Source organism: Scomber scombrus, chromosome 13 (genome assembly GCF_963691925.1).
Source record: "Scomber scombrus chromosome 13, fScoSco1.1, whole genome shotgun sequence".
NCBI lineage: Eukaryota > Metazoa > Chordata > Actinopteri > Scombriformes > Scombridae > Scomber > Scomber scombrus.
In genome coordinates this window covers 12,580,776-12,594,664 of record NC_084982.1, presented here as the reverse complement: position 1 = coordinate 12,594,664, position 13,889 = coordinate 12,580,776, and the positions used below count along the sequence as shown (strand labels likewise).

Below are 13,889 nucleotides of genomic sequence, written 5' to 3'. Positions count from 1 at the left end.
AAGGCCAGCTTGAGGGATGACAACCGTCGCTCACTTCAGAGAGCTGAGAGAGTAGGGGGAGATCGGGAATGGGGAGGGGATGAAAGCAAAACTTGCAGATGAGGTAGAGCAGGAGGAGAGTAGTTTTAAAGATTTAAAAGGGATTGACAGCTTCTATGTCAGTCAAAAAAGCAGAATTACGCAGATCATGTTTTTCTTAATTTTCACGTGTGAATCTTGTGGTGAAGAATATAAGCCTCAATCATGAATACTTTGAAAATCATTTGTATAAGTCTATGCTAAAAATGCAAAATATTAACTTAAATCCTTATTTCCCAAAGATATGAATAGGCTTGATGTAGTTTTGCCATGAACACACAGTTTTTTGCATTGGTAAAATGACAGTGCCAACCGTTTTAAATATGTTAAAATGTACTGATTGGACAACACATTTTAATGTCTGCGTTTACACTTAGGTAATATTATGGTAACACCTACATGAGCTAGGAAGATGTACAGCTTCACACCTTTTTAGCTTGGCAAAGTGGCTACATTTTCTTTGGACAAGTCTTGCATTTGTATGTGTGTGTGTTTGCTCTTGTCTATCACAATGTGGGGACTTTCTATCTGGGGCCAGAAAGGTGGTCCCCACATATTTTGAATGGTGATGATTTTTTTCTTTTTCTAGAATTAGGCTAAGGTTTTGAAAAATGGCATATGGCAGGTATGATTACGATAGGATAAGTCAATACAATGTCCTTCCAAGTGACAAAAATGAGTGTGTGAGTGTTTGTGCCGAGAATGCCATCTCATTCTGTTCTTAATCCTTCCCAGATTGAGGTCAGTGAGGCTATTGCAGCATCTCGGTGTGTTTATAACCTCATCCCGACCCTTTGAAATGCTGAGATTGGCTGGTGTGATCTTATTGCTTCTGTCTCCCAGACATATCTGTGTGTAGGGATCTGATTGGCCCAGAGGATTTGAGATGAAATCAGAGTGTTAAATATGTTAATAAGAAGACAGCCGAGTAGCGCTTTGGTCGCCGCGCGTGCTGCATGGTGGCAGTGTCCCTCGTTCGATTCCAGCTGGGGACCTGTGCTGCAGGTTGCAGGGTCCTGCATTCCCCCATGCGTCTCTCCCTGTTTCCTGCCTGCCTCTCTGCCACCTACTGTGAATGTGAAGGCAAAGGCTAAATAAATAAAAAGAAGACAGCCGAGGGGCCGGAAGTAGGGGTGTGGGTTATGACGATATTAGATTGTGAACAATTAAAATGTCTCCACGATCTGCCTTTACAGAGAGATTGTTAGTATTGTACTACTTTTCACATTGTATCAATAAAGCTCTGTGACGGAGCGCAATCTGCTAGCAGGAGGCTAACAGGTAGCAGCAGTTGTTATAGTAACTCCCGGCTGTTCTCAGGCCCTCAGCTTCATGTGGGAGGGTTGCTATGGCAATGGCAGGTTGTAGCGTAGGTGTGTTGTTGTGGTAACAGTATGTCTATGTGAGGCTGCCGCTTATTCAGTGTTGAATTCAGTGTTGCTGAAGAGTCAGAGTGAGAGGACTTGGCAACACCAGGTCCTTGAAGAGTTGAATCAGACTTTTATGATGCTTGCATAATGAAAATGATTTTTTTTATGATCTTTTTTTTGTTGCCAGAATGCCTAATGGTACAAGAGAGAGATTATACTAAGGATAACTGACATTTTTACTAAAGTACTTGGTTAGAATCTATCACAACACTTGGTATTTTCTGATATCTATCACAACATGGCAAATGTATGCACAAACACATATAAAAAAGAATTATCAGACTCATGTCGAAAGCAATTACCTTGGTCTCCAAAAAAATCTCTTCATGTCTGTAAAACTCCACCTACTTAGAATTTAGACAACACAAATCAGCAGAGCAATAAGAAAAGATTACATCATCACAATATTGTTCCACAGAAAGTTCAGAAAATATATTACTAAAGAATTTGAACCATTAGGAGAGTCAGATTGCTTACCCTGATACTATAATGAATAAAGCATCTCAATATTACCCCTGGAACAGGTCTAATTAAGATTCCCGTGTTAACTATTTTATCATACAAGCAACAAACAGATTTATCAGCAGAATAGTTTTACTGCTGCCCATGACTAACATTTTGCCCCTTTGCTGCAAGACAGTTTCTTAAGTACTCAAGGTTTTTGAGAAGTGGCTCAGAAGACATATTCGGTCAGATCTTGTCAGTATTTTCAAGTTTGCCTCTAACTATCGCAGGAAACTGTTTACTCTTGTCTGGACTTAAAGTATACAGCCACAGAATGCGGCATCTCATTAGAGTGTTACAAACTCTGACCCACCTGATTACTCATCTTCCTTTCCTGCCACTTCCGTTTCTTCCTTTGAGTATCTTGTTAAACTTCAGTAACCAGATGTCAAGCCTCTTCACTCCGCGTCTGCTATCTTTTTTCTCGAATCTCTCTGCCTTTGTTCCCCCCTCTCTTTTCCCCCTACTCCTCCCCGTTTGTTTCATTATTGGTATCTGTGTCTCTGTTCTCGCAGCCCACTCTGTTTTTCTCATGTTCTCACGCACAGACACATTGAAGATTAATATGGACACACACACACACACACACACACACACACACACACACACACACACACACACACAGATATATACTTACTGCGTTTGCATGTATGTTTAGTGTGTATTTGCATATATCAAATGATCGCAGAAATAAAGGAGAAATTCTCCCTCTCTGTGATTAGTCTTAGCAGGTGACGTGAGGAGAGGCACAGACCTCAAACATGCTGATTTGTAGTCTTCACAATGACAATCCCTTAAGAGCCTGAATAGCCAAACGTGTTGTCAAAGCACTCCACCGCTGTAAACCCACACAAAGCACTTCCATTTTCTGCCTTCTAAGAAGAGCTCACAGTCACTACATAGCAATGCAAGAAAGCTTCTCTCTGCATTATTTGCTCAATACACTTTATCTCTTCCTATTTTAAATGGTTGACTGATGTCCGTTATGAGCACCGAACACCAACATCTTTGTATATTTTCATTTTTTGAGGCATTGTGTATATGTGCATATTACATGTGTGTCTGTATACACCCCACATTGAATGCCTGTAGCCTCAACCAATGAGATCACTTCAGGATATGTGTGTGTTTTGCAAACACACACATACACAAAGAGAGCTCACACTTGGAGTTATACAGATAATTCTTGTTTTCTTATTATGATTTTATGACCTCTATGCCTTTGGTTGCATGCGTGATGCTCCAGTATCTTAGGTCCAGCACTCTGTATCACTTTCAGTCTCTCACTGTCTCTTTTGCACACATTCACAAACACACACTGTCACCCTGGTACTGATCCAAAAATACTCCTTTTAGCTCTTTTTTTTTTTTTTTAACACTATGGGTGTTTATTTCCGTAGATGTGTGGAGCTCTTCCAGCCTGTTTTCTGAAATTATCACATCTTGACGTCTCTGTTGCTTCTTTGCACTTGACTGTCCCCCTCTCTCATCTCCTCTGTTCTCATCCATCTGGCTTGAAGTCTGTCCTCTGTTCTCAGTTGTATGTTAGATAGAAGGGTTGGGTGACATTTTTACCGCAGTTTCAGCTAGCTGTTTTGTATATTTAGTATGTGTGATCAAAAAAATGTTTGAACAGTTTAGTGAGATGGAGTGCATCTGTAAGGTTGAGTGGAGCTGGTTTTGTTTGCTATAGCAAACTGTATGTCATATAATCAGTCTGAAATAAGTGTCGGAGGGCTCTCTGCAGGCATCTGGCTATGTGAGATAGAGAAAAAGCCATCAACGCGCAGTGGCATGTGAAAGTCATGTACAGTATAGAGCAGGAAATAGAGGGCAGCCACCTCCAAACAAAAGCTTGGTTGCATTAACACCTTTTCCTTACGCTGGGGTGTAAATCAGATCTTGAACCACTTATAGCAGAATGTCTGTTTATTTTCACTTCCATAATAGTAGGCATAAACCAAAATAGTCTGCTTTATTATGGTCCTCCATATTTAGCTGCAACAACATTACATGGTATTTGAGATATATATTTATAGAGTATTAAAGGATTCATATGATTTTATGAAGGGACCAGATTACACTTTTACAAGATTAGTCATTGTGACCAGCCCTCCAGCAGCCTCTACAGTACATATTCTAACTTTCTCCCTGTTTTCTTGTTTTTGCAGTTATTGCTGACTCATTGACAGTAGCAGCTCAAGTCCAGACTCTGTCCAAGGTGGAGGGCGACACACTGCAACTTACCTGTGAAGTGTCTCGCACCACAATGCAACACACTCACTTGTCAGTGGGTTGGTACCTGCGGTCCCCGGAGGACGGAGCTGCTCCGCCTCAAGAGCTGGTCACTCTGTCAAGGGATTTTGTTCTGCGCTCCGGGGGATTGTACCGGCAAAGGATGATCGCAGGGGACCTCAGACTTGACAAAACCAGTGCCACGTCCTACAGGCTGACCATTCATAAGCTGCAGCCAGTGGACCAGGGCCTGCTCTACTGCCAGGCTGCTGAGTGGATTCAGGACCCAGATGACAGCTGGTTTGCCATGACACGCAAGCAGAGTGACAAGACTCAGCTCCGCGTTCAACCCACTGGTGAGTGAAGGGGAAGAGATATTTTAAAGAAAGAAGGAGGTGGGAGGAGAGAGGCTAAAGACGCTGGTTTACTCTGCACTCTTAGGTCCCCCCTTGTCCTTTTGACAGGCAGGCACACACGCATGTGGGCAGGCCTCCCCTGATTGCTGATGAGTATCTCACACTAAGCTCATTAGCTCACTAAAAAGGGCTTAACTCAACCTCCACAGACTCCCCACTTTTGTACTTGTGTCTGTTTGATGGGCAATATTACAAGCACATCCAGGAATAATTTAACTAGCTCCAAACAGCGTGAGAGATTGTCACAGGAGACCTATGACTTCCACATGTACCATATCTCCAGGCAATGGGTGGCCCAGAGATCAGAAGCCAGAAATTGTGTTTTTCACCCACTGCTGATGTGGAATTCCTTGCCAGTAATTACACCATTCTAGTTTGTGCTTGACTGCATTGGTTTACTGCAGTTTGAGGGAGGAGAATGTCTAATTGGGGCGGAGTTGTAGAAGGGATACAAAGGGTCAAGTAACAAGGAAGTAAGAAAGATTGGTTTGGCTGGTTGTTGGTGGAATGTGCCTCATATGACAATGATCTAATTAATTGTCAACCTCTAGACTCGATGGACCAGAAACAAAGACAGCTTTGATTCAAGTCCAAATCGGCCTACTGCCAGGCTGCTGAGTGGATGCACTGTGCTGTATCCTACACACAAAAAGTATTCCTTTGTATGCTCCTAAGGAAGGGCCATGGAGATGGGCGATAAACTGCTTTGACATTAGCTCAATTACCAAAGCAGCACGCAGTGGCGAGTGTCTCATACCAGTAATTCACTTCAAAGTGGAATCGTTTTGCCTTTCTCCATTAAGCATCAGACCCACACAACATGATGGTGCCCCAGATAGTGCTGGGTGGATGAGAAGAAGAGTGAAAACGTGGATGTAAAGCAGGTTTGTCAGATGAGTTCCTGCTTCTTCAGGGAGTAGACAAAAGGCACAAAGCGCTCCCCTTTCAGCACCCTTCGTAACTCTCTGTCTCCTCTCTGATCTATAATGGATGGAAGTGTTGTTGCGTTACAAAGAGAATAAAGCTGAGTTGCGCTGCCGTGTGTGGCTGTGGGTTTGAGTACTCAAACTTGATGAATGTGCATGAATTAATTTCTTTTTGTGTACTTTTATCACATGGTGAGGGCACAGCTTGCCTATCTTTGGGCTGAACTTGACTATTTTATGTTGCACTTGTCCATGCGCATATTTTACAGAGGCAGGGAGAGAGAAATTTACAAAGGAGAGGGAGTAGCTCCTCCATTAGACTCTGATTATAAAAGATGGAGTAGATCTCAAGACAGGCCCCATCACAAGCTAATCACCCACAGCCGGCATCAGAGAGAGCAGCCATGGACTGAATCCTAATGTACCTTGCTTCCAGTTTTTACCATCGCTCTCTGTTTCTTTTCTCTCACCTCCTCTCTTGTTCCTTGCACTCCCATCACCTCTCATTTTCTGCAGTCATGTCTCATCACTGCATTTTTTTCCTGCATCCTTAAATATTCTCCCTCATGAACCCCCCCCCCAGCCCCCACCCCCACTCCCCGCTCAATCTGGTATTTGTGCACAGTGTACACGTTTTTTCTTATTAGCTCTGAACACTAACAAATGCCAGACTTGTGAGGCCATTTTTTTATCCCAGGTCTCTGCATCCTCTCAACTGAACTCTTAAGTTTGTTAAATTTGTTTTTTCATCTGTGTGCTGTTCTCTTCACCCCTGTGGCATTATTTGCATGTATGTGTGCACTACAGCTGCAAGTCATAATTATTTCCATTAGTGATTCATTTGGCTGTGATCATTATGTGTTATTCATTTAGTTTATTAAATTAGAAAAACAATTGTGAAAAACACCTAAGTAGACATGCAGCCATTCGATTTATTTATAAAAAAATTAAAAAAAAGTCCTCATATTTAAAGAACTGGAAATGAACAATGTTTAACATTTTTTATCAAATTAGTAACCTGAGTGATAACTTATCAAAATGATCATCAATCAAGTTAATGTTTATTGTTTATTGATTGAAGAGTTCCTAGCTATGCTACTAGGATTTATATGCTGTGCTAAAAGGTGGCTAGCATTACATTTCACATCTCTGAATAGACAGTACAGTATTTGTTTGTGTGTCATTATTTCCTATGTGTGTGTGTGTGTGTGTGTGTATATGTGTAAACAATACCCCCTTCCTCCCATCATAATGTTCCCAAGCATAACAAGCTCTATACCAACGGCAGGCTTTGAACTTTTCCACATGAGTGTGTTTCTCAGGAAGTCTGTTTAAAGTCTTTGTAATTACAGCTTGAGGCTACCACCTCACTGAGAGGCAGCACAGCCGTCTCTGATACATACTGTGCTCGTCATCTGGAAATTAATACAGCAAATACAACCACAGCTATATACATACAGTACAAGCACAACCACACATGCGCTGACAACATGCATAATTTGGCCAAGCGCAAGAGCTAGCATTAGCTATGTTTGCTTTGTCTGTCTCTGTCTTAGACCACGCAGGAGGAGGAGGAGGGGAGGAGCGCCTGACTCTGTTTCAGACTGCTGGAGAGAATTTTAATTAGATGTGGGGTTTTTTTTTATTGCAGAGGTGATACCAAGGGGGGAGAGAGAGCAGAGCACTCTGAAAGATCAGCGTTTTATCATAGCGATGCGCTGTGTGACCTCAACCTACTCTCCTTTCTCTTCCCTCTGTGTCTCTAGACAGAATGGCAATAACTCACACTAACTTTGGCACTAACTGACACCCTTTTAATGCCCTCTCCCAATCTTGACCACCTACAACCACAACCCACCTCACACATACCCTCAGCACTCCCGCTCTCTCTGTTTTAGCATGCAGGTTCAGCATCCCACATTGTAGACATAAAAAAAATTTTTTTTAAATTGCAGCATGTTGTGCATTTCAATCGTAGCCCATTTTTAAACATCAGTTTTGTCTGAGAAATCACAGACAAGTTGTTTGGGAATTTAATGAATATCACATTCTTGAAGAGATCTCCTCCACACCTACACTCTTTCCCTTCAGTTACTTAGAGTGCTTTATCCAAGGGTTTTGTACATTTACTGGTATTTGAAAAAAAGCCTAAATGACGTCCAACATTAGAAAAGGAATCATGAATTTTATGTTTTCTATGTGATGCCTGACTTTGTATTTTTGCAGCCGACTAACCACATTTCTGATTGTTCTTCTATACATGTCTTTACATTCCTTGTAATGTCCTTACATTGTCATTCCCTCTGACATTCCCACTTTTACCCATTCCTTGACATTCACTTTTTCTCTCTTTCAGATCGGGACTTCAGCATCCAGGTGAGCACGGAGCGACGGTCCTTCACGGCCGGTGAGCCGCTGGAGCTTCGCTGCACCATTGAGGCCCAGAATGTCCCCGAGCGCTTCTTCTCGGTGTCGTGGGTCTTCAGCAGCTCACCGGTGGCCGTGGTGGGCCCCAGTGCCGTGCCTGTCCTGGGCTCCGATTATGTCGACCGCGAGGCTGCTGGTCACATGACTGTGCGTAAAGAGAGCAACAACGTGCACCTGCTCAAGCTGCAGCACCTACGCCCTGAGGATTCTGGAAAATACATTTGCCGTGTGACGGAGCGAGAGAAGACACCAACGGGAGACTTCATCGACCGCAGCAAGAGGTCCCGTAATGTTCAAATCACAGTCCAGCCACTCAGTAAGTGATAATATATTTGCGAGGCCACTGACTTAGTTGCCCTGTTCTTAGTTGTCAACTACACCAAGAATGATGAGCTTTTCATAATAGCAGTTTTATCTTCATATAGGCAGTATAAAAATGTCATGCTGTGCTCCTCTCTAGCCGCTCTCTCTCTCTCTCTCTCTCACTCTCCAAGGTGGCCCATAACAGATAGCCGCACAGCCTCTATTGTTAGCTGTGAGTAAGTAGGGAAAGGATAATGCTGCTCTTATTCCTGATGTATTTTCTGTTTGAGTGGATTGCTAAGGATTGGTAATGCAGCATTATGGTCCTTCCCATTTCCTTGACTTAGCTGGGGTTTGGTGGTGGGGGGTGTAACACTATAGTAGCATAATGGAGAGCAGAAGAGTCCAGACTCAAGGAAGCTGAGCTAACAGCCATGAAATGAAAGCGTGGAGAAAGAAAAGAAGCAGAGAAAGACCCCAAGCTCTCCAGGGCCCTCTAAGTGGTTCCCCGGGCTAAATTAATGTGTTCTGCTGGGCTAGACCTTTTCAGCTGGGTTAAGCAGGGCAGGCTGGCTGGGTTTTGTTAGGCTTGCAGCTGATCAATGTAAATCTGCAGACAAACCTTCAACACCTCACTCACAGTCCCTGCTGTCACTGAGATTGTTATTCTTTCAATGGCAGCAAGAAAAACGCCCCCTTCACCGGCTTAGGTCGTTTGCCTCATCCCCTCTCCTCTCTGTGCTTCTATGTGTCTCTGGACTGAAATGGTGTGCGTGTGTGTAGCCAGCTGCTACCAGCATAATAAAACATAATAACCACAGAGTAGTATCTCCTCTCAAGCAGCCAACGCTACCTTTATCCTGACTGTGCTGCACCCCCTGCTAAATGAGCCCAAAACAATGGCCCTGAGCCTGCAGCAGTGTCCAGGGGACTTCTCTGTTTGGGAGGTTTTGTTTTTCCAACAAAAGACATTAATGCCCCATAAAAGATGTTTATAGGGTTTACACAGGATAATAGCCATGGTTATTGAAGGAGAACTTCCGTGAAACGCAGCAATACCACTCAGGCAACATGTATATCATGCACAAACAGTCCTTTCATGCCTGTTTTTTCTCACCTGCACACACACACAGACAGTTTCAAGATGTGCTTCATTACTCTAATTGGGGGAATTGGGTGAGGGTTGGTAACAGGGTGTGACATGGGGTTAAAGTTGATGAGTCAGAGGCAGGCAGAGGTGACAGCAAAGGGAAAACAGAGGTAAACACTTCTGACAAATCACTGTTGATGGATGAGTTTACCTGTGATGAGAAAAGGAGAGAGAGAAAGAGAGAGCTTACTTGCCACACTGAATCTCTACAATACAGCTAGAAAGAACAAGATGAGGACTGAGAAGAAAGAGAAGACATTTTGTAGAAAAAAATAAAAGAGCTGGTGGAAAAATGTTGAAATGTAAAAAATCTCTCGACTGTGTATGTACGTATGTACGTATGTATGTATGTATGTATGTATGTATGTATGTATGTATGTATGTATGTATGTATGTATGTATGTATGTATGTATGTATGTATGTATGTATGTATGTATGTATGTATGTATGTATGTATGTATGTATGTATGTATGTATGTATGTATGTATGTATGTATGTATGTATGTATGTATGTATGTATGTATGTATGTATGTATGTATGTATGTATGTATGTATGTATCTATTGAACCATTCATCCGATCAACACACGTGGCAGGTGTATGGCCGGCCTTAATCAAAAATGGACACTCTTACCCCGTGACAGAAACCGTAGCGTTATCATCAAGTTCAGCAGATCAGTAGCAGTAGCAGTAGCAAGTGACTACACAGAAGGTATTGTTGGCCATTGTTGAGCGTAGGTCACTTGCATTATGAAAGCACTGAGAGCCCAATACACAATGAATGTAGTTACTTGCATAAAACAGAGTAAATATTTCCACGGGCAGTTCAAAACCAGTTTGCCTCATATGCTCTGAGACTGTGGTGATTGTGAAGCACCACTACAGACAAAGCACAAATCTTTTAAGCAAACATAGCGTGAGCAGCACATCTAGCAGGTCAGCAGCAAGTGAACTGTTAAGTCTACACAGGAAGCGTTCAGGTACATGGTTGAGCGTAGGTCACCCGCATTTTGGAAGCACTTAGAACACAATATACAATGACTGTACTTTGCACAGACAGTTCAAAATTAGTTTGTCTCATATGCTCCAAATACTGTGGAGATTTGAAGTGCAGACTGAGTCCTGAATCGTCACAGACGAAGCACAAAGAGCCCAATGTGATCAATCCACTTTATTTTAGAATACACATTACTTTATTTTTAAATGCAGCCCTATTTTACTTGAAATAATAGGGAACATTTACTTACTACTAGAGTACTTAGTTGTTTTATTTACTCACATTAATTGTATTAATTTTTCAATGCATTAAAGCAGTGGCCAGAGGCCAAGCAATCGCCTGTTCCAAACAGGCACATTTTGAACGAGCTCTGCACTAGTAAAGTAAAAACAAAAACCAAAGGGAAAGTTAGAGCTGTCCACAAACTGTTTAAGGTGAAGCAAGTTGTGTCTACATGTCCTCTTGTTACATTTCAGTGTGAAAAAGTATTAGAATACAATATGTTCTTAGCTGTGAAACCGCTCAAATGAAAGACAGAAAAGAAGAAGGATGAAGGGCTTTCCCTTTGTTCATTTGAGTGTGATAGAAGTAAGAAGCAAGTTTATTCCATATTCACAGAGAGCTCATGCTTATTAGGAGGACTGGCAAGCTGAGGGAAGCAGCAGAGCTTGGCCTGAGGGGAGAAAAGAAAAGGAGAAACCTTTAGCCACATCACCTAGTGACAGCAGTGCTGCCCTCGCAAGGCTAAGAAAGCTTTAGGGTCAATCAGAGCTCCATGATGTATGATGGACGTTGAAGTGATGAGAGTCGCGATAAAGCAGAAAACCTAGCAAAAGGAGCCAGTAAATACTTTTATCCTCCTCCTCTTCTGAGTTGCCACTGAGCCTTGTGATCTGAGCTTTCTTTCCTGTGCCCCCATGGTCAACAAGCTACACTGGGTTCAGGCTGTCACTCTGAAATGCCTGAGGCCAGTTACAGCCCAGCGCTATCGTCTCTAACGCGCCCTTACATACATGCATACGCACACATACACACAAGCATGCAAACGCACATGCACAGCACTTGCACAGGATTGTGTTATACTCCCGGGAACAGGCTGAACGGTTTGTTTTATTGCCCGCAGCCTCCTGTGCTCTCTGAATGTTTTAACATAGAAAGTATTACTCTTGTTGTTTCTGAGATTCAATGTGAGAAGAGATGTTGAGTAAGGTTTTGAGTAACTTTTTCTTACTCTTTCTTTACTTGTCTTCATGTCTCCTATCTGAGATATATGCTTGTTGTGCTCACCTCCATGTCTATCTCTTGTTTCTCTTCCCTCTCAGAGAGCAACATCACAGTGTTGCTGTCCAGTAACTCCTCAGAGGTCCTAGAGGGCAACGTGATGCAGTTGACCTGCTCAGTGCACTCTACGACAGGCCCCCTGTCTGTCATCTGGCAGTGGACGGACAAGCAAACAACCGGACCAGCCCAAGAGGTGGCCTCTGTGGATCGGGATGGCACTGTATGGCATAGCCCCAATTACAGAGAGCGCTCCAGCTATGGAGAGATTCGTGTGGAGAAGGTGCGGGCTGACACATTCTCTCTGTCCCTGTATAATGCCTTGCCTGGAGACGAGGGCCAGTACCGCTGCACAGCCACTGAGTGGTTTCAAACCGGAACTGAACCAGATCTAACCTGGGAGAAGATAGGAGAGAAGTCAGCCACCAAGACAATCACTGTTAAGACTGTTGGTGAGTTACAGCCTGACCTAACCCCAATATTGTGTCTTATCTTCAAGTCAGTGAGGCGTGTAAACTCTTACAAGACAGTCTGTCTCCATGCATGCACACCAAATGAAAAAGAGGCATATGGTTTGTGATTTGCTAAAGACTGATGAATGGCTCAGGCAGAACAGGCAGTCCACATAGTAGAATACACCATGGTTTATTCATGCTCCACCCTGGGGTAAGAGCTATTATGACACACACACACACACACACACACACACACACACACACACACACACACACAAACACACACACACACACACACACACACACACACACACACACACACACACACTCACACACATACATGCACACTCGCACACCACCTGCCACATGTCAAGAGCAGTGCTTCAATGACACTCATCATAAATACACACACACACACACGCACACACATATATGGATTAGCCTGAATTATTAAAATGGAAATGCAGCTGCAATGTGTTTCACAGTCTGTGGGTCTCCTCTGTCAGTGCTGAGTTAAGCTGAACATCCTCGGTACAGACTGAGGAAGCCAATGGAGCGGAGCAGTGAGGAGCTGGCTGGCCAGGAGCGCAGGGCTCAGTACACACACACACACACACACACACACACACACACATGCACAGCCATACAGAGCCAACGGATTAGTTCCTTGCAGTAGCACACAGCGGTTCTGCAGAGAAGAGATGTCAGTTTTTAAGTGGCCATTTGTTAAGTTCGGGCAACAACAGAAACATTAGTTTGAGGAACAAGGGACGCATTATGTAAATCAGGGAAAAGAAGTCCGAAGCTGCTCATCTCTCTCAGTTATACTCCTCGACATCCTTTCCCCTTTCCCCCCCCAAAGGATTTTCTAAATGTGTGCTGTTGTGTGACAGTCATTGTGTGCGTTTTTACTTCATCTCAGATTTGTTTTGGTCTTTTGGCTTTCTTACTTTAGCTTCCAGCTGCAATTACTGGACCTAAACCTGCCATACAGATAGAGCCATTGCTCTTTTTTTGTTTTTCTTTTCCACAACTCTTGGCTTGCTTCTTTAGTTGCACCTATAAAACAGAAGAAGGGAAAAACTCCCTCTACAAAGCTAAGATCGGTATCTGCACTGACCTGTCCTCTGAATGAACTAGTCTATGGGCTGGAGCTCAAGATATTATATATGATCACTGTGCCTTTAGTTCATTGCCTCCTCCTTAATGGACTCCCTCTGCTTGCTGACTAGACCTGGAGGGGATGGGAGAGGGGGTGTCCTCTGGGAACCTTGTGTTTTTGTTACCACATCGAATAAAAAGGTGCTCGCTAGTGAGGCTTCCTTTCCAGCTGATTGGCTTAAGGCCCTCAGGGCGTCTGGGGTGGCAAGTGTGTGCAAGTGAGAAGCCCATATACTCACACACATACACACACACACACACACACACACACACACACACACACACACACACAGATGTTATATATAGTAGACACTCATAGACACACTCTCCCACTCAAGCACACAGACTTTGTCCAGCGCAGGCATTCATGTCTATTCACACAAACAAAAAGGCAGAAAGAACGGATTCGTGTGAACTCCTCTTTTCCGTCATAGAGGCAGGCAGACAGTGAAGTGGATAGAAGGATCGATGGATGGATGGAAAGAAGGAAGGAAGAGGAGCACAGGGAGATGAGAGAAGAGTGAGAG

General features: G+C 43.3%; 1 protein-coding gene across 1 annotated transcript in view; it reads left to right on the top strand.

Annotated features, from left to right (window-relative positions):
* igsf3 (immunoglobulin superfamily, member 3) overlaps positions 1-13,889 on the top strand; it is a 69,472-nt gene that overhangs the window by 36,714 nt on the left and 18,869 nt on the right. Inside the window, exons 3-5 of the mRNA XM_062431409.1 lie at positions 4,184-4,603; positions 7,946-8,332; positions 11,791-12,198. Coding sequence (XP_062287393.1) covers positions 4,184-4,603; positions 7,946-8,332; positions 11,791-12,198 — 1,215 coding nt within the window. The remainder of the gene's footprint in view (positions 1-4,183; positions 4,604-7,945; positions 8,333-11,790; positions 12,199-13,889) is intronic.